The sequence below is a fragment of the Necator americanus genome, chromosome IV (genome assembly GCF_031761385.1).
Source record: "Necator americanus strain Aroian chromosome IV, whole genome shotgun sequence".
Taxonomy (NCBI): domain Eukaryota; kingdom Metazoa; phylum Nematoda; class Chromadorea; order Rhabditida; family Ancylostomatidae; genus Necator; species Necator americanus.
In genome coordinates this window covers 36,430,641-36,454,102 of record NC_087374.1, presented here as the reverse complement: position 1 = coordinate 36,454,102, position 23,462 = coordinate 36,430,641, and the positions used below count along the sequence as shown (strand labels likewise).

The following is a 23,462-nucleotide window of genomic DNA, read 5'->3' as shown; positions in this document are numbered from 1 at the left end:
AGTTTTGTATTGCTCAGAGTTATCGCCGTTGAAACGGGCACGTGAGTTTTAGGGATAGAACCCCCGCAAGATAATAGGTTGCAAGATATTTTTAGACGAGTCATACACGGTTGTGCTTACACCCTTATCAAACTATCAGATTATCTGCAACTAGATAAAGGTCAGCATGAATGCTTTCTATCTGTAGATCTGATAGAGGGATTTATTTTCTCATTTTAGGGAAAAACTATGCCTTCGATGAAATGGAATGTAAAATATTTTCCATATTTTTAAGGTTGGTATGTTGCAGAACACACAAGGGCGGGTGTGGCGCAGTCGGATAGAGGTACGGTGTAGCCACACGGTCGAGGATTCGAAACAGCCCTAGTGGAAACCAAGCCTTTGATCGATCCTGAGTCGATGAATTGGTAACAGGCTTGTCTGGAAGGATAAAAACACTGAATTGATCATCCGCTGGCCCCCGCAAGTCATTGTATAGGCCAACACGCGTTCCAAAACCTCATCGATTACGAATTCCAGTAAAACGCGTTGGCGCATCTCGAGTGGATTGATGCGCCAGTGACTTTATCCTTCTTTTAAATTGCATACTGGCAATGTTTTCCTGGTTAACACTGATTTAGTGGTTTGAGAACGGTTGCAAAGGCTTTTCACTGCACCCAGAAAACAGGCGTAAGCTTGCTAATACTGAAAATAATTGCATTTGTTCATACAAAAGTAGTCATTTCCATAATAAGAAAAATTCGAATTATTATTACGATGAATTTTTTATAAGTCTCTCACGTAGTAGTCCGCAATTGATGCGAAAAGGCGTTCGATCGCAAGCCGATGAATCAAGTCAGTGTTGGTATCGTTCTCGGACAAACCCAGTACTAATTCATCGACCTCGAGGGATGAAACATTTGTTCGGCTCAAGACTGATTTCAAACCATTGATCCTGCAGACACTGCCGGATTTCATACCGACTGCGCTAAACTCGTCCTCAATTATTTAGTGGTGATTTTACATGGATGAAAAGAAGAAGTCACAAATTTTGCCGAGTGGGTATCTGAACAATTCAGTAGGATTTTGATCATTTGCATAATGTTTGGCTCAACAAGGAGTTTTTTTTTTCTCCTTCTGCTCTATTTATCGTATGTTCTCGGAAATCGGGGACCGTTCCAACATCATCGCCTGCACGTTGCTGTCTGCTCATCGTCGTTGCAGCAGCATTGTAAGGATACTTATGGAGTGTAGGGATTACTGAAGAGAAATATGTGAGACGGAAGTATTTCCCAGCAAAGAAAGTTCATCACTATGGAGACATCGATCGGCAAATTGCTTCATCAAGTATCCGCTAATGCTTCAACAAAAAAAAAAGAAATGACCATCAATGACAAAATGAAATGATGTCATTTAAGCTGCGTGTTTACCGAATCCTGAAATTTTCCCCTCGAACTTGTTGTTGGAACGTTTGATGACATCTTTGGATCTCATGCCATGGTGCCATATTGATAGAGTTTCAAAAAATTGAACAGATGTTTAGGAACTGAAAATTCCAAAACCGTCTTCACTGAATTTCATACCCATTCAAAAAAAAAACACCTAAAGTGCTCATGCATTGTGCTATCCACATTTTTGTAGTGTCAAATGAAGAATTCTCCCAATCAGCATCAAAAGAAGCATTTTTCCAGCATATTCTCAACTGTTCATGAGGAACATGTTGAAATTTTGATATACTAATCTCGACTACTTTTCGAATATGAAGGACTGTAACAAACATGAAACTTAGCTTTGAAGATAGCATTCGGAGTAACTGACTTTGATCAAAATCAAATAATCAAAGAATTCCCACTTGAATGATTGTTCATTGCATCACCACTACATCAATTGTTTTTATGCTATATATTTAAATCAATCCCAAATCTCAAATCACATGTTTCTTGAGAATAGCTAAGCCACGGGCACTCTTTTGGAAATGAATGTTCCGCCGCTTCACATGAACCTAGCAGAATTCCCTAGCTAAAGGATACTTAGTGGATTCGATTACGCACCCGACTCATTCCCAACAACATGGAATGCTTTCGGGTTATATCTATAGGTGTCGATCCTGCAGTTGTCGATGTCACAATGAACCTGTGTTGAACGTACACTGTAGGGGACTGTCAGTTACGTTCTGATCACCGCCTATCCGTGACAAGGTGGGAGTTTACAGACAACTTTCTCTTAATTGTGCAACTCCACAAAAGAAAACCCTTTATTTACGTCCTACCGGACATGTCATACAGGTTTTGAAACCAAAAACTTATTGTGGATTCAAAACCCAGTTGTATTTTATAAGACTACCTATTCGAAATCCTGCTGAAAATAATTCCATAATCATCTTCATCCTCTGTTCCCATAAAAATAATAGCCTATTCGATTGCTATGACTGAAGGAAATACTGCTACTGCATAATGCTCAAATTGTATGTTATTATACGCTTTATTATTTTGTTGCTTTACTACAATTCAACAGTTAAACTCAGTCAGCAGACAATACAATTAAACGATAACGACCTTCTTAAATTGGGTAACATGTGAGATAAGTAAGAATAAATACACATACGGAACATTTCACACAAAGACAGAAATGAGGAGATCACTCCGCTTTACACTTTCATTCTTCCATGTTTCCTCACGGTGAACGGCTACGGCTTCTGAATTCATTTCGATTTTAAAGAAATCGAATTAACTCTATAATGTTATAATGTACTCTACTATGATCTAGTTCAATCGTTATGCCGATACCGAAATGAACTAATGAAAATCGAGTTCTGACGGAGTGTTTAAATATACCTGCTGTTGCTCCTTCTGTCATCCGGGGAACGAGATCGGGACCCACGCCGTGGTGGAGAACGGCTACGAGAACGTGACCTGAACAAATAGGAGTTGATATCTCTTCAGATTTGGGAATATTGAAGAAAGCTCATGATAATGTCACAAACGGAACATAACAAAACAAACAAAGAATTACTAGTAAGTAAACAACGAAATAAGAATCCAAACATTCATGAAGCATTTTGATCCCCAAGCTTTACCTGTCGTGAAGCAAAATTTGTAGTTTGCTCATTGTAGAGTTTGATGCAAGGTGGATGTATACTTCTGGCTACTCTTCTCTATGATGCCGGATTTCGTGATGTGACGCAGTTACAGCAGAAAGCGACGTTTGGACAGGGTACGCATGTACACGGGTGTAGTGATGTGTAGATGAAGGTGATGCAGATTATGTTACGATGAAAGAAGAGAGAGTAGGGAAGACTGATGGTAGATGGCGGTAGACCGGTAGGTCACAAACGCTAAAACATTTAAATTTATTTTAGTTTTTTTAACCAAAATCAGCCATCTACCGCATCCCAAGCTAAACAAAAACTGCAGTGTTACTCCGCAAAGAAGAGTTTGCTGCTACAACTAAGTTTCGACTCAAAGGGCTACTGCATTACACAGAAACAACCTTGTAACTTACGCGGTTACTCAAGGCTCAAGAGAAACCAACAACTGGTACAGCACTCAGATTCAATAAAAACGGAAGGTTGTGCAAAAAAGGTGGATCTAGTGTTTATTGCTTAGATGTATTTTGACGACCATGTGCACAACAGTACGGAAATGTGGTGCACATTTGTTGAACTAAATTTTTGATTTCGCTTTTTTGTACAGCTCAGTAAACCTGTCTACAACGTATTACAACTAGTGGAAAATCATCCCATTGGGCTTCTATTTAAACCTGTCATTCTGAGCCAGTGAACGTAGCCCCCCAAAAGTTTTACGCACAATTTGTTCAATTGTAGCAAAAACTGTTTCCTAAGCGGAGCAGTCCACTGTAGTACACGACGCATTACACCAAACGTTTTCCACTGCTACTAGCGCATCTACACATATTTTATTGTTTGCGCATTACGACCTAACAATTAAACAACTCAGCCTCTCTTACCTTGATCTGCGGCCCCCATAGCCTCCTCCTCCGTATCCACCACCACCACCGCCGCCGCCGCCTCCACCACCACCACCATATCCACCGCCATACCCACGACCTCCACCCCCACCTCCACCAGCACCATTACGACGTTTTCCATGTGACAATTCAACACGAGCTCGCACTCCACAGATCCGCCTGAAACAAACACATAATCAACTATTGACTTCGACTTCAATTTGTTGTCGTCATCAATATTTATTAATCGAAATGACAATGTGGAAAATCATTAGTGCAAACTTACGCTCCGTCAAGAGATTTTACTGCATCCTCTGCATCTCTAGTGTCTTCAAATTCCACAAACGCAAAACCAGGAGGACGGCGAGCAACCCACACTTTCCGAATTCGGCCAAAGCGGTGGAATGCATCTTCGATCTGAACTGATTTTTTACGTCGTATTATTTGTTGACATCACTTATCCACAGAATTAAAGGACATGAAGCTTATCAGGCAATAGAGAAACAATTGATTTTGAACAATTTGATCGAAGGTTAATGCTAAGTCCAGTCGAACTAGACCTAAAGAAGAATAAATATCGATAGATTGTTATCAAAATTTTGAATTCATTTTCAATTCAGAGGAATCTTCTATGTTCTATTCTTTACACTGTTGGGAAGGGATGTAGTTTCCGTAAGTTGTAGTGAAACCACTGCGTAAGGCTGCATTTTACTCGACACAGCTTCTTTGCATCACCAAGTAGTGATGAGATAAGAGCGCGTAAAGTAAGTATCTCTTCAAATCTTCATATCCCAAAGAGGTTTCTCTACATGCTTTCATCTCGACACTTACACATACTCGATACAGAAAGCAAAGGTGTAAGATGTAAATTTCTGAACTTTTCCAGCACGTCCAAAACACTACCTATTAGAAGAGAAAAGCTCCAATTTTGCTCGCTGTGCTTAACTTTACTTTCATTGCATGCCCTTTTGTTATAACAAGTTCACAAAACGACGCATCTGGTACACTGCCAGGTGTACCAGATTCAACAATATTGATAGGCAGTTAAAAATCACCGTTTACACAGTAAGTGCCCTGCATGTGTACACACACGGTGAACTCTGCCTTGTGCCTACATTGTTGTTTGCAAAGCACATGCAGTTTTTCTAATGTCAAGCCCATCAACTATTTGAAGAAAGGCCGATCCACATCTACCATAATCACACTGCTCAGAGCGACTACTACCGCAAAGAATTGGAACTTAAGAAAAGAAAGCACTAGAATCCCGGCTAGACACTCTGATTGTCGCTTTTCGTGCAAAGATACAGTTCCAGAACTGTGTGACACACCTCTTGTGACGTGGCGTCGTGCGGGAGTCCACCAATGTACACCTTTGCCTCGTAGTCACCTCGGCGTGACATTTCGAGCAGAAGATCTGTCTGGAATGAGAAGTTCCTTCATTACGACAAAGAGGGGAAGAACAGACGAACAACGGGAGCAACCGCCCCACAGGAAGGATGGATGAAGACTGCTGCGTGGCCACGCCACGGATCGATACTACCGGCGACGCGGCCGCGGCCATACGAAGCACAACGGGATGGTGGGAGACGCAGACTAACGGGCGCAACGACTCGACGCATGGGAACTGTCTACTGCCCTAGTTGTCATCGGTGACGGAGGAAGCTGCCGAGGTAAGATGAAGGCTGGGGTAAGATAATGATAAGAGAAAAGAAGGACTAGGAACTGGTACGCCCGATGGTGAAAATCAGCACTACCAGTTTTTTTTTTGCTAGATGGGACCTTTAATGACTAGGAGCGGATGTAATCGTCTTACGGACAGAACCGCTCACCAGTCGGTTTTTTTTGTACATGATTGAGTTTTCGTAGAAGGAAAAATGAATGATCCAGAGTGACCTCTTCGACATAGCTAGCACTGACTGATAGGACTCCGTCTGTGCACGTTTTGGTAAGTTTCCTCCATAAACTTGCGACAAAATGTTGAAAGTTTGTGGAACTGAGGTCATAAACGTAGTTTCGAATTATACCATTTATCTGCACAGAATTGTTGCAAATAGAATGTGATTGTAGCAGGGAGTTGCTTTTGTGCTTTTTGTTGGTAGCAGGGAGGATCTGTGCTTTTGGGAACGGACAGGTCGTGCGCTCCTAACTGGTCAAGAGAAATAACGTTAGATATGTAAGTAGCCGGAACTAGATTTTGATTAAGTAGAAAGTGACTTTAAAAACTCGTGACGCTCTCTATGTGACGTGGCTCTAAGTGTGCTGCCTAAAGTTTCATCTCTTTTATTTTAACCGAGGAAGAAACCGCATGACTCAGGCAAGAAATAATCGGGTAAGATAGAGTTATGGTGAGAGCATATCAGAAACAGCTGTACGATGAGTCCAGCATGGGCTCCATTGTACCTGGGCGTTAACTGAAAAGTAGAACTCCATATTGACATTTCTCTCAAATCAGGTAGTTCAGAATGACCCATTTGACTTCCCTATTTCATTAGGTGTCTGTCATTTTATATGTTACCTCTGCTTCAAATGTTTCTCCTTCACTGTTATCCGATTGAGAAGCTGAAAAGAATCGTCTGTCCATTGCACTCCCATTGACAGTTCGGATTTGATATTCAATAGAAAATAATTCTCGCAATCTCGAGAAAAACCTACGATGTCATAAAAAGTGGTCCCCGAGTGATAAAAAATGAAAACCCTCCCATCACAAAAGCGTTCACTCGTGAGACTAAAGGACTAATCTTTCATCATTCATCTTCCTCACTATTCACAGTTTTTGCATGTGATCTGGATTTGTCCAGCAACCCACCAACAAGCAATACGCTACGGAAACACTGATAATTAGCAATATATCACTTTATCACAATGGTAACGATACAAAACCGTTATATGATTGTGGTGGTAGTCCACAAGATCTCAAAGTTCATATGCAAATAGTGCTTAGATGCAATCTGTCCTTAGTCCTATGCATGAGGTGTAAAGGTTACATTTTCTTCAATTCATTCTGCCGGAGTGAAACTGTACTTGCTAATCTTTCACTTCTTCACATTTTTTGTTAGCACCCATTCTTTTATGCGCACGATTGGAAATGATCTTGGTTGCTAACAAAAAAATACACTTGCATAAGAACAATCTGAAGACTAGAGCAACTTGAGGCATTATGTGCAGAGGAAAATATAAACAGTTTACAGGCACGATGGAGGTAGAATTGCAGGGAAGGCCGCTCAATATTTTCAGAAAACCCGAAGGACAACTTAGCGGACGAGAATCGAAATTCAGTTTAAAAAAAGAAGCTAAACTACTACAAGAGGTGAAAAATGGTTAATTTAATCGAGAAGAAGATTATCGAATTTGGATTCGCTAAGCCCATCGTCAGGTTCTTGACGCTCTCGCCACATTTCGATAAGTGTTGGAGAGTCCTCTCTCGATCTAGGCTTTATCACAGCTTGGAACTTTGTGGGTTCTGGGAGGCCGGAGAGTACGACGTCAACGACCGTGCACATCTGTATTACTTGTACAACTTTACCTGAAAAACAGAAGATTCGCATAGGCATGAAGAAAAAACCGTCCAAATGTGCTTCTCACCGCTTTCACTATTCCAGTACAGAGTAAGTCGATTAGGGTACTCTTGAAACAACGGCTCTTGACTCATTTCCAACGCCTTGAAAAATGCAAAATGAATTTGATCAGTATCATATCTTCTAGACTTTGCACAAAGCAGATCAACTTACGTTAATGTACACACGTTTGATCACACCGTATTTGAAGAGCAAGACATCGAATGCAGCATCAAGTACGTTCACAACCACACCTTTTGCTTCCATTGGCCCAACCCTCTCAAAAACAAAAATATACTTCACCACCATGATAGCAAAATAAAGAAGAGTTCTAACCTGAACGAGAAGACCAAAAAATGTCTCTGCGCTTGCTTCGCTCACTTTTTTTGCCGTTAACTTTTTGTCATTACAGTGTTCAGCCTTAAAGTTGACTAGAAAGAAACGTAAAACACGGGACCATAAGTTTGCGTTAAGAAATAAGTGAGTAGGCAGCATGCAGAAAGATTTCCGCAATACAATTTGGAGGCTATATCATAAAAGAAATATTATATCGACACGATGCTCGAAAAAAAATAACGAAACCAACAATTTTCTGAATTTCCTCCACACTACGACCTGAAGGTTCGCAGTAGTTCAGCGACGCGGCCAACAGACGATGGACAATTATGTCCGGATAACGACGTATCGGTGATGTGAAATGTGTGTAACTGTAAGTACGAACCAAAGTTATTTACGTTGCACACAACTTTCCACTCAACTTTTCACTTTTCACCATACAAACGTTGATACTCACAATGGCACGTTTAGCGCGAAGTGATGATAAGAATCCTGACTAGCAACAGAACCAGTGCAAAAATATCTCGCTAGTTCCATGGCTTTCATCAATATCATTGAAAGGACCTAGACAAAGATAGTAGGTCTTATATGAATAACAGTGAATGTTAGCCGATTGTGGCGTTACCATACTTGATTGATTGATCTCAGCAGTTGCATATTGCCCCGAAAAGTTGCCAAAGATCTCGAAAGCTGTTGTGAAGATGTGCCATTGATGGGGAAACCAATGCTATTGCATAAATTGATCTGAAATAACCTAAAATCTGACGGGTTTTTGCTACGATTTTAAGCAAGGAGAACGTTTAAAGAAGGACGTAGCTGTGCTTCTGCAGCTTCTTTGATGAGCTCCTGGGACAATAGAAAACATCTAATAATAAAAAAGAAACGAAAACAATGCATATTCTCATACATGCTCATCTACTTCTGATAGCGATCAGATTAATAAGTTGTGATCATTACACTTATGGCGAAATTGGTCGTCTCACTTATTTATTGTCCATCAAAAAGGTATGTACACCAGTTATAAAATAACCACCAAACGAATTCTTGGATTTGGTAGCGAAATAACGGTATGTGTTTTAGGACAACTTAATTGGTTCGCTCTACGCCTTTACGAACGTCCCAATAAGAAGAACGATCCAACAAGCCACCAGTCAGACCTTTTACTGTAATCATCATCTCGCTATCGATTTTATCATAAATATCTCGTAAATACCAAGAAACGATAAAACATTACAGCTTCTCGAAGAATCTTCGCTTTTGGTGGAGGGTGCAACCGAAGCAGCGCAGTTTTTCTATAGTGGCGTTCAATTTTCCGTGCTACCGCCATGTTAGCAAGAAGCATGAATTCTTCGACAAGCCTATTGGAATCCTTTGCCTGCAAAAACAATAACAGCGAATTTTCAAGTAAAATACAAACATAAGATCAGAACTACGACGCACCTGATAAATCGACACACCTATGGGCATCTTAGTTTCGTCATCTAGGGCAAACTTCAATTTTGGTTGATCCAACTGCAACGATCCATTTTGACTGCGCTTCTCCCGCAGTGCCTTTGCTATCTTATGCAATTGTAGAACCTTAACAGCAAACAATCTTCGAAGGTTGGTGAACCGTGAGAAAGCTATGAGAAAATCAAAACCAACCTTCTGTTTGATCTCACACACAGTTGTGCCGTCCGAAATATCGGGCATTTCAGAATCAGAAAACACCTTTTCGGGATTTTCTATGAAGTCCTGAACAAGAAAATTAACTAGGAGCATCCTAGGAATTAAGCACGTGAGGTGATGCAACCTGAGCATGCTCATATGTGAGCTTAACACGAGACCGTATTACGGATCTTCCAAACCATTCATCGTACACATTTCCTTTGTCGTCCATTTTGAAAATAACAGAGAATGTTAATCGATCAACACCCGCATTAAGACTGCACAACTCCTCACAAAGGGCACGAGGCAACATGGGGATTACCTAGACAATGATCACTGTTTGCCAATTCACCTATTGGGCGAATTAATAAAACCAAACTAAGATTTCCAACCTCATGGACTAGGTAAACACTGTTAGCACGCTGTGAAGCCCACTCATCAAGAGCTGTATTCTCGTATACAAAATAACTGACGTCAGCTATGTGTACACCAATCTAAAAAACAGGCCGTTAATGACGAAGCACTGCAAGCACTACAAGTAATGGTGAACACTCACTTCCCAACCAGGCATACCAGCCCCGTCTACGTCATCACACGGATTTATTGAAAGCGCATCGTCAAGATCACGAGCGGTTTTCGGATCAATTGTGAAGATGATTTCGCCCCGTAAATCTCTGCGTTTCGCAAGTTCTTCCTAAAATATTCCCTTGAAATAATTGTCTAAAACAAGCAAATATTTAGAAACCTCGTCTATCTGCCATCCGCTCGCAGAGGATGCTGAGGGCAAACACGCCAAAACTTCGTCAGAAAACTCCCTAGTATCTATCTCGTTTGTTATTAGTAACCCTTCAGTCTCCACCTAAACAATCAAAAAAAAAAGTTGGACTTTCAATGAAATAGAATGAAAGTGTGAGACCTTACGTCAATTTCACCAGCCAATCCCAACTGCTTTTCCAGTATCCCACAGGACATGAAGGAGTCATCTGGCCACTGTGCTATTTTCGCAACAAACAAAAATTTAGCGAAATCCTGAATTTTTCAAATCAGTTTCGGTAGCTACTAAATACAACATCTAATGGAAGAATGTTGGAGTAAAATGTAGTTGGGGAGTGGCACTCAGTAGCGCCCTTATTTTTCGAAATAAATGATTAAATTAGTCGCGTCCCTAAACAATTGGCATAAGTATTAGGAGATCCATGTCATGTAAACTAATGTTACTAAGAGATAAAAGTAAATCAGAGCGTCGAAAAATAAGGGCGCCACTGAGTACCTCCTCTCCCAACTACATTTTCCCCGAAGGTTGTACCTGAGGGCGGTCGAAGAAATCCTTAGGTAATTGAGACGCATCAATCATCATTCTTGGAATGCGCGAGTCAGTAGGAGAGAACTTTGCCCACTGACGTTGAGTGGATGATGCAGGTTCTAACTTACCCGTTGCTAAGCGAGAGTTCTTCTTTTCGACAATTCCAACCACCTAAGAACCGGCGTTTAAATGATATATAGCTTACTTACTACCACAAAGTTTCACTTCAGCAGTTTTCTGCAAGCACGAGTCCGGCAGCATCCAGTCCTCTAGTGGTAATTGAGACAAAACCCGGTAGGGAGATCCTCTTTTCGCTGTTTTTCCTTTACCACCATTTGAAGGTGAAGATTTCCCAGCATCTGCTACTGCTTCACTATTTTGTGCATTCTAAACAAAGTAGAAGAACTCCAGCGTTGAGTTCATGGAAAAAGCTCCACAGTTACCTCATTCTGCACAGGATACTGTTCTGCGCCCGCGAAACCAGTCACTGTTTTCATCTTCATATCAGCCTAAAATAATACTGTGAAGACGGAGTGGCTCACCACCTTCATGCAATAAAATACGTCTTGTATTTCAATACACTCATCATTATGAACACTGAAACCTTAAGAAAAGGCCGATAAGTTGAAGAATATGTTATCATCAGCAGTACATTACACTACATACAAAAAAGCATAAGAATAATCATATATTATATATAGAACACTACCGTAATATCAAAGCCCTTAAAAATAAAACATTACCCAAACAGGCGAAAATTAGTTCGTAATTATAGATAACATGGTTTTTCTTTAAAGTCGAGATTTGCCATCACTGCTACAGACAACAATTACCTGCTTTTCAGTACATTTTCTTTCTTCTTCCGAGGAATCAAGCTCTGGATCCTCTACATCCGCTCTGGACCGGCAGCTTCGCTGAAATCTTAGAGAAATAAATGTAAACTAAGTAAGGCTCATCTACACATCTTTCTCCTTCGCTTTAACGACGATCAGATTGAAAACTTCGTGATCACGATGGTCAAAGACTGTGGATTTTGAATGTTCAAATATACCATATTGCCCTTCACTGCCTATCATTTATGTCTCCTATGACAGCATCGCTGTGATTGAAACTTATATCACAACGTTTGCCACCATGAGGAGTCTCCTTAAGAGAATAATGTGGGCAATTTCGAAGGACAGACGGAACATTTAATGACTGTCCCAACATCCAGAAAACGCACATCTTTCAACCTCAGACCTTTTACTTCTCTCTTCATTTCGTCTTCATAGAAGGAATTTCACTTCATCTCTTTATAGTTAAAGAATAATTAAGGAGTATTACACTTGTTGCAGGAGCGACCGGTGACTCCAGTCGTATGACCGCGGAAATCACGTCATCCAGCAGTATGGACACAGTCGTCGTCTCCTAAAATAAAATATAATTAGGAAAGGGATCTTGTTTTAGCAAACCAATTCGAACAAGGTTTTTAGTCTAAGGAACCGTGATTATTGATGCATACATGTTTTCTTATTGCAACGGCCACCAACAGCCGTTGCAAAACGAAAAAAAAAAAGATTCCACAGCTCACTGTTCCACACACAGAGTTCGAGCTAACAAGGGACTAACCTCGGTGCTGAGATAGCCCGTTTTTTCTAAGCAAGATTCTCTCTTCCAGGCTTTGTACTGCTCCTCATTCACCTTAAGAAAACATTTTAAAAAAAATCTGCAATGTAAACGGAAATGAGAAGAGAACTTACAACCCAAGATGCTCGAGGTTTTAAACGAACGGCTACAACATCGCCGTGTAAAGCCCGGTTTCTATCAGGCATTCCCAAAATAGCGATGTCAGCATGATCTGTCCCGTCGGGATTATTTATGAATGCTTCCTCATATTTTCGCTGATTTATTCGTATTACACCCTTAACAGACAGATGATATCGAATACTTGAAAGAAGAATATAAGAAAAAGAACACCTTTAAAAGAGCGCCACTCTTTAAGCCTAGCTGGACTTCAGTTTCGCTCAAATGCGGTTTGAAAACTGTAATTTTGCGACTTTTTTGAGTTGACGCATTTTGTTTTCCTGCCATCCTGCAAAGACAAAATTGCAGAATGCAACACCTATAAAGAAATTCAGAATTCGTTAAACGTACACATTTAAGCTATTTGTTTCTAGCTGTCGACCGTTGATACAACTCGCAGTTGCATCTTCCTTACGGAAAGAAGTTGTGTTAGCTTTTGACTCAAAACTTTTGTGCTGTTCTAAATCACCACTGCTCTTTTGTCGAAATTTCTTCTTAGGACCACTTCCCCCTTCCGGAATATGGCTTCTCCCATTTTCTTTCTCCTTAACTGTGTAGGACTTTGGTGAGCTCTCCAGCTCAGATTCAATGCCTTTTTCTCTCCGCGAAGAATCCTTATTACGTTTTGGTGGACCGTACGATTCAGTTGGCGGATTGCCTTGTTTCATAGTCGATGGACTTTCCAGAGCCGATGTACTTCGTTTCTCTCCGTTCAGGGCAGTTGAAGTAGACATCTAAAGCAGAAAAACGGTGGTAATGTTACGCAGAAATCGAAGCCGTACAAATAGAAGAAAATTCAGTGCTTTCTTCCAGCCAAGGAAAAAGGCTACCGAAGCGAATTGTTGCAATCCAAGAGCAAACGTCCCGCCACTTAAAGATTAGTTCGAAACATAATTTGCAATAGATTGCGTGAGAAATTGTTAGCTGAAGGTCAAGAAAATTGAGCAAAGAACAGGAAAGGATCGCCACAAAATGACTAGAAAAGAACTAGACAACAGTTCGAAAATTGTCCATGATGCCATAATCTCAGCTACGACCTACCAACTAACGGAAACATTAACATTGAGCCTCGGAGGATCGTAGGGCGCAATTCCTTGTCGATCACAGCAGAACTCGTCCGCAACTTCCGAATCCGCCATGCAGCAATGCGTTGGATTGAAAGACGACGGTATGCCTTCTTCTACCTATTTATAGACCCCTTTATGGAATTCCCGCCCAACCCTGCCATAAATCGATGAAGTCATGTCAATACAATGTGACCACCCTCGGACGAATGTCGTTTTGCTCTGCGTTCTGGTAATTTGCCCCCCCCCCCCCCACTATTTTGATTGTTTTTTTAGAATTCTTCTTATGGAAGATGCTGAAGTTCAGCGAACAGAACTCGAGGTATTGGAATCAATATTCGGCGACCTGATAACGTTTGAGAGCGAGAACAAAGTCCGCATAGCATTCGATGGGGATGTGCGGCTGCATGTTAAGCTACCGGAAAGGTATCCCTCAGAGTGAGTCGCCGGCTTCTTCATTACATAAACAAATAACAAAGTCGCACATTGAAAGTACTATAGTTCTCAGTGAAACACAACGTAATTTGAAATTGGGACGTGGATTTTGAGTCATACTTTGATGGGAGGTTGAGTCCGCTAGAAAATCCACGACATCCAGTCTATGAAGTCTGAACGACGTCGGAAACCTGTCTTTCCTTCATTGCTCGGAGCTGTTTTGCCAAAGTTTCATGCACGAAATAAAAAAGATTCAAATTGTCTTCTATTTCGAGCGGTCTTGACGAAATCGTTGATATGGTCGGGCCAAAACGGGGCGAAGCCTGGTGCAGTTACATAAACGGTTCTGCTGGAGCTAGCAGTTGCGTTCAAAGTGGGACCCCTCACTAACTCCACTTGGACTGCAGTGCCCTGCACAGGCGCTTACCCAACTGCACCAGTCTTCGGGAAATTTAGAACTGACTTGAAATGTGCTGTCAGCGTGAAACGAGTGGTACCGGTGTGATCTCTCGCATCTTCGGTGACTGCACTGAGCTGCACGCCTACAGTGGAGACTGTGGAGGCAGCTCACTGCATACCTTCACCGAGGACGCGAAGCGTTGCCATGGACGTCATAACCATTCGTTTTACGCCTGCTCTAAAACGACGACACTCTTTTCAAGTCGCCGTCGTTTCGTCAACGCATTTGTCGCCGCTCCTTCTGCACCCACCGCCTACGATTGCGCATCCTTTATTTTGACTTCATTTTATCGGTACAACTCATCATTGTTGTGTTCGTCAATGACGGAGGTGAAAGTTGCTGTCATTATACCACATATCATTCAGCATTGAAAAGTTGAAGTTCACGATAGATTTGTGAACCCTGAACTTTGTCATGAACATTTCTGTTGATTTTAATTTTATAGTCTTCTTTTGCAGAGAGCCCGCTATTTATGAGTTAAGTGGTCCGTCTCTATCAAGAAGCGATAGATTAGAATTAGAAGATTCACTAAATGAAGCTTGGTTGGAAAATCTTGGTTCACCAATCATTTACACATGGGTAATGGCAATCAAAAACTTCCTTGAGGTTTGACCCCACATTCCGGCTTTTCTGCATTCTTTTCTGCGCCTGAGATGAGTGAAATACAGCAGTGAGTTTAGGCGAAGGGCCAGAAAAACAGAGAGATTGAAAGTCGAGACTTTGGTCCCACAGTGTCGGTCGAGCCATCCTCTTGTCCACTGGATCTAGTGCCAACTATTTTTCACGGGGAGGTCTTAACAGATCGCAAGAGCCACTTTCAAGCTCATCTTGCAAGAGTTTTTAACAAGAACGAGGTGAGGATAGATATCCAAGTAACCCATCACAAATTGAAAAGTGCAAATTTATTTCTGCTCAAGGTCACGTTGGTTCTCAATCGTCTCATGGAGAACTCCAAGATCAGTAGAGCAACACATAACATGTATGCGTATCGAATAAAAGAAATAAGAGAAGGACGTGAAATACGGTAAATGTGATATACAAATTTTTCCGCCATATTCGTTTCCAGAGTAGTGGATTTGTTATCGGTACTCACCGTTTCCAGATTGCATGACTGTTTCGATGATGGTGAGACTGGGGCCAGCTCAAAAATGCTGGATCTGTTGGATAAGATGAATGCAGATAACGTTCTCGTACATCTCTTGTCACATTATCTTTGTCGTGTTTCGTTTTACAGCTTTCGTTCCTAGGTAGTCGTCTCCCGATGGTATGGAGGTATACACCTCGGACCTGATCGGTTTCGACATATCAACAACCTTACTCGTGAGATAGTATCCTCTCATGGCCTTGATTCACGGACGACAAACAAGTGAATTTCTTGTTACTTTTTTTGCATTCGATTTTCCTCTATCTTATTCCTTGTTGCCTACGCCGTGCTCATGTATATTGAAAATTCTTGAGAACTTGTAGGAGGGTTTGTGTTTACGTATGCGAACTAGGTAAGAGGAATTTATTAGCCCCCTTTTGCAGTGAAAGCTAGTCGAAAGATGTGATCCGACTCTTCTGATAGATGATGAATATAGTGACCTGTTGCATATTTGAAACCACCGTTTTAACTCTGTGCTTATGCTGCTATTCATTAAATGAATGTATTAATAAGGCGGTCATATTTGACCTGGCGCCAAAATTAAACATGATTGTTACGGGGAATTGTATTGTTTCAAATAAGGGTCATGGAGATGTTTCAAAGCAGCACCGTCAGTTTTGATAGGAGCATTTCACATAATCTTTGCACAGTGAGTTACCATGTTTCTTAACTCACAAAGATATCCTACGAAAATTTCAGAGCTGTTCTTGCATTGATTTGCAGAGTTTTCCTTTTCCTAAGAATTGCCGGTACTTCATTCGTTTTTAAGCTCATTCTTTTAGTTCTACTAAGTCTCATCCGTTTTACTTTGAGAAATGAGTTAAGTCTTCCTCATCGGTACTGTTAGTTTCTCATGGGTTAACAACTGCAGAGTTATTCTGAAAGTCTCGGTTCTGAAATCCATTTTATGTAATTGGTTTGCAGATTAGGGCTGTGTGACTGTGGTTTCTCTGATAAATCTGATCTAGTCATTTGTTTCTATATCCACACGTCTTTACCTGTACACTTCAAGGCACTGCGCGTAGTGGCTAATTCTTCGATTTCATCGTTAATCCGAGTAATACGTCAAGAGAGGAGAAGAAATAAAATTAATAAAAAAAAACTCTAACTGCATAGTTCTTCTACTTTTTCCTGGATGATGAACCTAGTTGAATTAACAATGTGGTGAAAACAAGATATCACTTTCATCCGTGAGGTTAATTGCAGTGCAAGGGAACTAGTCGTGCTGACGAAAATTGAGGGGAATTTTCAGAAAGCAGAATCACTGCTGCTTCAGTAGATACTGGAGCAGTAGAGATCTCTTTTTTGGAGAGGATGGGGTAGGGCAGGTTTTACTACTCAGCTAGGAGTCAACAATCAATTCAGCCGTCTTAATCTAGCCTCATTTTTGTATCGCACATCGTTTATAACCGCAAGCCTATCAGGACTGCAGCGCGCAATACAACTTTTTCGGTGAGGTTCGTTAAGAAATTCTTTCTCTCCTCTTTTTTTGCAGCACTATCTGCGAATACGCAAACATTTATTGTGTTTACGCAGCATTTTTCGTCATTTTTATTAAGCTTCCATAGTATAAATATATCACCAAAGATCTTTCTATCATAAGCGACTCGAAGCGGCCCAAAGAAACCATCCAGGTATCTTCACCCACGATGGTACCCACTGTGCAGCCTGTGTATGGCCTGTATGAGACAGCAGATACGAGAGACTGCGAAGGTTCGGCGGCTTGCGACCTAGAATCCATAAATGTCATCCCTAATTCTGTTTTAACTCTCATAACGACCATAATAAGTTCATAACTTACCGTCAGTATCTAGAAAACCGTACTCGTTGCCAATGTCTGCTGTTATTAGTGTTCGTCCAGTCTTCTCCATTCTTCGGTCGTCAGATGCTATAGCAACAATGGCTTTACCGGGATATTCTATAGTTTCGCCATCTTTAAAGACATTGGCGAGCTATAAGAATAGATGTTACTCCAAGCTAGCTATCGAATAGTGTTGCTTATCGTTAATTGGCCGGCACAAATTCTTCCGCTTAGGATTATCCGTCCGCACAAAATTAGGAATTTTTGCAGATTAGATATAATGCGTGGGAGGGGTTGAGAGAGATGTGGGGTAGGTGTTGGCGATACGGCGAACCGAATGACTTGTGCAGCGCTCGTCATAAAACGTTACGTTCTACCTTTTGTGGAGAATTATTGTCATGGCCGCAATCAACATATGCAACACGTACATCCCGAAAACTACCTGACTTATTCTGTTTATGGCTCACTTCGGTGTAGGCGGTTGAAAATCAATAAAATCAAATAGTGCAAATAGTGGATGGCGCATGGGAACGCACCTGACTGTGACCTTTTACCGAGAAAAACTGAAGTTGATATAAGTACCGCGCGGAAGAAAGCAAGTTAGCAGACAAACGATTAAAATTTAACCACATGTATTTCCAAAGTTCTCTAATCATTCGTCCTTAGTATGTACTCCATGGAATAAGCTGAAAAGAGATCTTTTCTTGCTCATCTCTGATCAAAACTGTAGGTAGGCTGTCCGTCTACTTCGTAAAGTTCGTAAATAGCAAGATCGTAAAGTTTCAATCAAGGTTTTCTCTGCAGCTGCTTCAAGACGAAGAAGAAAATTAGTTAATTTTCTCGCAACATTGTTCGACGATGTGAATAAAACAACAATTAGAGTCAAAAGAAAACACCTCGTTTGTTTTTGCTGGCGAGGACATCATATTGGTCACCATTTCTGTTCGTACTGCACCTGGCCATAACGACACAACGCATACATTTTTGGGCTGTAAAGGAATAAAAGGATGCAATCTTCTCAAAACAGACCGCTTAAATATCGGAAATGGGAAGAGGCACATCCTTATAGGTTGTAGGCAGCATACCTTTAGTTCTACAGCCATATCTGCGGACATTCTATCCAGCGCTTCCTTTCCTACTCCATATGGTATATTGAATAGATACCTGAAAGTGAAGTCCTCAATCAGAGATGGAGAAGAAGATAAACAGAATATTCTGTATCGAGTACCTCAGACCGCCTGCTGAGCTAATGTTCACGATGAGTCCGCTTCCGTTCTTCACCATGATTCTAGATGCGTATACAGAGCAGTAGTAATGGTTCCTAAATAAGACATAACCATTCCACAAATTCTCATTTTAAAGAAAATCGGAACAATTATAAAGCGAACATCATGCAGGTAAAAAAGGGTTGTCAATTTACCTCAATCCCACATTGTTGACTTCATCCCATATATCAGGAGGGCACTCGTAGAATGGCTTCCCTGCTGTTTCCATGATTGTCTGGAGCAGAAGATGTGAGAATTCTCGGGTAATTGCAAGCAAGAGTAACAAAGCCGAGTCAAAGTTTATGCAGACCGTATAAAAGAGGTTACAGATTCACTCCTACTTGCGTGGTAATTTGAAACCTAACTTACGTAAGTCTACCGTTAAGTGTCAAGTGGTCACCTGATACCACGCGCAACTACTTCGAGCAGACCCCGTACATAAATTGTAATGCGTGGTTGTTACTAATAGGTAATTACACAAACTTTTGTTAAAGATGATATTTCTTAATTCGGATTGTCTTTAGGAATGACAAATGACAAATTAATTACCTTTACAGCAGCATAAGCGTTGTTAACAAGAATGTCTAACTGTCCGTTGTGATCTTGTTCTAGCTTCGAGAAGAACTCTTTAACCTCATCCATATTCGAATGGTCAACGTACACTGGAATTCCCTTTCCACCACGTTCCGTTATCTCTGAAAATAAAATAGCGCAGAAGCATCCCACATTTCAAGTACTGTTGTATATCAGGTTTTGAAAACAAACAGTAAATGATAACAATCCATAATTGGGGACCTCGAGAAGGCGCGTTTTCAGGAAACTTTTACATTTATGCAAGGACAAAGGGAAACTTATGATAAGTTATACCCCTTGTCATTGGCGAACGCGTTCGGCTTGGCGTCAACTATCCGCGGCGAAGCAAGCTACCGATCAAGTTCCGCTGCTTTGATAGGCCATCTGAACGTCCTCGCCTTCGCCACAACCGTGTAGTCAACACAGGAATGCGTCCAGCAGAGACTGTGTCCTTGCTTGGACGACTATGCAGATTCAATAGATGTACAATAGAGGCCAGATAATGTAGCAAGCTAAGAAAGTGCATGAGTTCCTAGTGTCGCAAAACAAAAGTCAGATATGAGTAGGCGCAATTAAAATAGTTTTTTTCTGTTTTTTCTTCTTCCTATCTTCATTTCAGTGATCAACAACGTGAGGCGCTGGGACTGGGTGAGGTTCACCTAAACTGAATATGCATATCATGAGATATCCAGGTTTTTAGCGGAAGCGACTACACGTACACTCTAGTGGATAGGTCTCAGAATAGCAATCAAAATACATCCAACCTTCTGTACCATCGAACTATGAGATAAATTAGTCAACGCAGTTTGGATACTTACACAGCGATAGTTCACTGTATATTTACAGCTCATTAGAGGAAGTCACAGGACTTCGTTGATGGGTTGAACAATGTCTCAGTCTTTGTTCTACTCGTATCACAGCACAAAACTGACTCACAAATCACATCACAGTGACAATTACTACCTTTGGCTGTCTTCTCCAAGGTTGGCAGATAATTGTCTGTAGCAGCGCCACTTTGGGCTGGCTTCCTGCCAGTGATATAAACAGTAGCTCCAGCTTCACCCAACTGCAACGCAACGCCTCGTCCTAAATGAGAATTTCAACAAATACAGAAGTTCATTTGAAGTACCTCTTCCACATAAAATTAAAACTGAGGAATATGGAGGTTTTACTGCTGGAAAGATTTGTTCGGTCATTTCGTCAATACAGGTTGAAACGATCTGCGGAGAAAACAAAGTATGATTTAAAAAGACGAGGTTGCGACGTACGCACGCACAGTCCCATCGTAATTCATTCGTGAGGATTTCTCACCTTCTGTAGCAGGAGAATGACCTGCCAACCCACCACCCCCATGCTTTGAAGGGTCAGTCTTGTGTAAAAAAGGCGAAATTCTAGTGAGCTCTGTTCCATCTTTTTTTCTGTTTTATGGCACACCTGCAGGTGTTTTCAATAAGTAAATAAATTCAAGTTCCAAATTTTAGTAATCTTCTGCCACAGATAATGATTGGCGAGGATATCCACTTACAAATAGAAAAGTAAATGTCACAAACTGCATTGATATGAAAGCGAACACCCAGAGAATAGAAAAGTTGAAGGTTCGCAGAGTTGCTCATCCGAAAAATATGGAAAATTGGATATGCTGTGACACAAGGAATTAAAGCAGAACTATTTATCGAGTAAAGACATCCTTCTGACAAGTACACATTTTGAGAGTCCTTGAAGCGAGTTGGGGTGAAGAGAAAAAATGACGTACCTATTCCCCTTGATGCTCCGGTTACCACAGCTATTTGTCCAGCAAGTGACATCGCTGAAAGCAAAGAAAGCAAAACTATGTATGTAGCAAAGTTGAATTCGCACAGAACTCATATGTAAAGACAATGAACAGCCCCGATATAGTCACATGCTGCGCACGTGATGCACAAAGAAACTGTCTGCCTCGACCAAGACTTAAGAAATCGAAACCCCATCCAGGCTGCCCGCAAAGTTCACAACAGCTACGGCTTGATGGTTACAGTTGACAGTTGCGGACGCTCAATAAACACCAAACCGTAGACTCTGCAGGTAACCTCAGGAGAATATAGGTATCGACTGTTAATAATTGAAATGCATTTCTATGAAAACTTCCAGCGCATCATGGGCGGATTTTCTGGGTCAGCAGAAGAACGGAAGGATAACCAACAGTTCTGGCTATCAAAGAACGCACTGTGTGTGAATCACCCCCGGTATTTCGCAGTCCGAAATCTCCAAAAAGCGAGCACGTATCAAAACGGAATTGTGTACGGTAGAGGACAGACACCAAATGACTTCATGTGCACATGCATCCTTTCCATTCTAATCGACACTCGCTTCTACACCCGGCTGCGGGATGCTGCGCCCTCTGCCCCAGTGCTAACGCGCTACTAAGTTCAGTGGTGCAGCAGATAATTACTGCTGCCTTCTAGAAAGAACCTAGAAAATGGATGCTATACGGTCTCCCACGAACTTACAATAAAAGAGACGAGAAGAAAATCACAATAAGTCGTAATACATGAAAGTAAGGGGAGTATCATCTTCGGATTTAAGAGTAAGGAATGAACTTCTTTAAATTTAATTTTAATTTTAAATTAAGGGATGGTGGGGTTTTTGGATCTTATCTGGCATTTGTATTCTCTCTTCTTCCTCTGACCACTTCTGTTCTTCTTGTTATATTTATATTTATAAATATTTGTTCTTCCATTGTTTTCCTTATTTAATTTGCATTTTCAATTCATTTCTCGTCTTCTGCACTATCTCAGTTTTACTTGTCTCGTACCTCCGTTCTATTTGTTCTCTTTGTTGTTTCTCTGTTCTACCGTTCTGTCTTGTTCCCTTGTATTCCTTGTTATCATTTATAAAATCATTGTCATTTATCACATTTATAAAAACCTTATGCTACGTGACATGACATGAGGTATTAAAGGCATCACCCCACGAATCTGACGTTCAGGTGGAGTATTCGTATACGGGGTCGTAGATTATGAAGAGAAGGGTGATTCCGTCCGTTTCTTCCTTCTTTGCCGTAAAAAATGGCCTGGAAGATTCGGCGCGTGCACAAGGCTGGCGCGCTCCAACCGATCTTGTCGTAGAAAGTAGCGCACCGGAACGCTCGAAACCGTATCTTCCGGTGTCGTTTTTTACTGTAAGTAGGAAGAAATAGACGGAATCACCTTTCTCTCCATAATCTACGACTCAGTATAGGCATAACCCACGTGAAACCCACACCACTCCAGATTCGTGGGTGATGTCTTTAAGTAAATCTATCTAGTCAAACGCTAGGATTCTTGTTCAATCATCGGTTACCTTTGAACATCTCTCAGTGGAGTTTTACACTAGAAGAGCGTTCGGTGGTCTCTACTCTTAGTCTCTGCTCTTTCCTAAGCGCTGTAAAATGACGTTATTCTCAGTTAGAACAAAATATCGACATAAGATATTATGGCAAATGCTGCAGAAAAGTCGAAGGACGTAAAGTATTTTTGAAAGGAAATAACTCAGAAATGACGCCAAAATTGTAAAAATTATCTCTAAAATAATCTATATAAATATTATCTCTTGCTTTTCTCTCTTGATTTCTGCCGCTCTTTCTCTCTTATTTTCATTCATTCTTCGTCCTTGCTCTCCCTTCTGTCTCCCTATCTCTCGGAATTGAGGCTGATTCCGATCTGTGGATCAACAGGAAAAGAAAAAAAAGATATGTATGTATAGAGAAAAGTAAGTGAAAATGTAGGTGACAGTGATAAAGTGTCTGTGGTGTAATCTTCTGTGTCCTGGACAATCAGTAGAGCATTATCGACTCAAAACTACGCTGTAGTGTCGGGAAGCGATTGCATCCTTCGTTCTTTAGTTGTGTTGGCAACGTTGGACGCAAACAATGGGGCTCAGCGTAGTAGATTTCCTCGCAGGGTCTTCAGCATTTTTTGATGATTACAGTTGAGAGAACCGTAAATTTTGAAGGATGACTCAACTATAAGCAATAGCTCCATTCCTAAAAGGTAGGCAATCGATAGAAAAAATGAATCTGAATTTGAGTGATGCTGATCCAGTAGTAGTAGTAGTAGTGCAGAAACACTATTTCTCAGAATATTTTCAAGCTTTGGGTAGTCTTTTAATGTATTTATTTTTATTTAGGTACTGTGAC

At 41.0% G+C, this 23,462-nt stretch overlaps 4 protein-coding genes across 8 annotated transcripts; 1 reads left to right on the top strand and 3 right to left on the bottom strand.

Moving 5' to 3' along the window:
* Nucleotides 1-2,652: 2,652 nt before the first annotated feature.
* On the bottom strand, nucleotides 2,653-5,564 carry RB195_003812 (uncharacterized protein; the record flags this gene model as incomplete). 2 transcript variants are annotated; one of them, XM_064201624.1, is made up of 6 exons in its annotated part: nucleotides 2,653-2,674; nucleotides 2,814-2,891; nucleotides 3,946-4,125; nucleotides 4,232-4,362; nucleotides 5,274-5,363; nucleotides 5,415-5,564. In XM_064201624.1, 6 exons carry the CDS (start codon nucleotides 5,562-5,564, stop codon nucleotides 2,653-2,655), a joined length of 651 nt encoding a protein of 216 aa, XP_064057504.1. The 2 variants fall into 2 exon arrangements, with proteins under 2 accessions (XP_064057504.1, XP_064057505.1); XM_064201623.1 differs by having other exon boundaries at nucleotides 5,435-5,506.
* Nucleotides 5,565-7,268: 1,704 nt separating this feature from the next.
* Nucleotides 7,269-13,630, bottom strand: RB195_003811 (uncharacterized protein; the record flags this gene model as incomplete). 2 transcript variants are annotated; one of them, XM_064201622.1, is made up of 26 exons in its annotated part: nucleotides 7,269-7,468; nucleotides 7,528-7,603; nucleotides 7,674-7,778; nucleotides 7,836-7,919; nucleotides 8,086-8,206; nucleotides 8,293-8,399; nucleotides 8,466-8,579; nucleotides 9,070-9,210; nucleotides 9,276-9,413; nucleotides 9,480-9,569; nucleotides 9,628-9,804; nucleotides 9,875-9,976; nucleotides 10,039-10,176; nucleotides 10,228-10,341; nucleotides 10,404-10,511; nucleotides 10,789-10,956; nucleotides 11,011-11,172; nucleotides 11,229-11,294; nucleotides 11,619-11,699; nucleotides 12,109-12,192; nucleotides 12,394-12,465; nucleotides 12,525-12,686; nucleotides 12,742-12,856; nucleotides 12,919-13,167; nucleotides 13,247-13,301; nucleotides 13,609-13,630. In XM_064201622.1, the coding sequence occupies 26 exons, from the start codon at nucleotides 13,628-13,630 to the stop codon at nucleotides 7,269-7,271; spliced, it is 3,051 nt and encodes a 1,016-aa protein (XP_064057502.1). The 2 variants fall into 2 exon arrangements, with proteins under 2 accessions (XP_064057502.1, XP_064057503.1); XM_064201621.1 differs by lacking the exon at nucleotides 13,609-13,630 and having other exon boundaries at nucleotides 12,919-13,301.
* Nucleotides 13,631-13,704: 74 nt separating this feature from the next.
* On the top strand, nucleotides 13,705-16,063 carry RB195_003810 (uncharacterized protein; the record flags this gene model as incomplete). Of its 3 annotated transcripts, none has more annotated exons than XM_064201619.1 (8): nucleotides 13,705-13,735; nucleotides 13,934-14,069; nucleotides 14,985-15,132; nucleotides 15,207-15,380; nucleotides 15,444-15,550; nucleotides 15,629-15,716; nucleotides 15,774-15,892; nucleotides 16,054-16,063. In XM_064201619.1, the coding sequence occupies 8 exons, from the start codon at nucleotides 13,705-13,707 to the stop codon at nucleotides 16,061-16,063; spliced, it is 813 nt and encodes a 270-aa protein (XP_064057499.1). The 3 variants fall into 3 exon arrangements, with proteins under 3 accessions (XP_064057499.1, XP_064057500.1, XP_064057501.1); XM_064201620.1 differs by having other exon boundaries at nucleotides 13,713-13,735; nucleotides 13,908-14,069; XM_064201618.1 differs by lacking the exon at nucleotides 16,054-16,063 and having other exon boundaries at nucleotides 13,713-13,735; nucleotides 13,908-14,069; nucleotides 15,774-15,896.
* Nucleotides 16,064-17,266: 1,203 nt separating this feature from the next.
* Nucleotides 17,267-21,114, bottom strand: RB195_003809 (uncharacterized protein; the record flags this gene model as incomplete). The annotated part of the gene is made up of 9 exons (XM_013442725.2): nucleotides 17,267-17,400; nucleotides 17,472-17,622; nucleotides 18,368-18,460; nucleotides 18,557-18,635; nucleotides 18,700-18,792; nucleotides 18,892-18,971; nucleotides 19,286-19,431; nucleotides 20,273-20,395; nucleotides 21,063-21,114. 9 exons carry the CDS (start codon nucleotides 21,112-21,114, stop codon nucleotides 17,267-17,269), a joined length of 951 nt encoding a protein of 316 aa, XP_013298179.2.
* Between the last annotated feature and the right edge of the window lie 2,348 nt (nucleotides 21,115-23,462).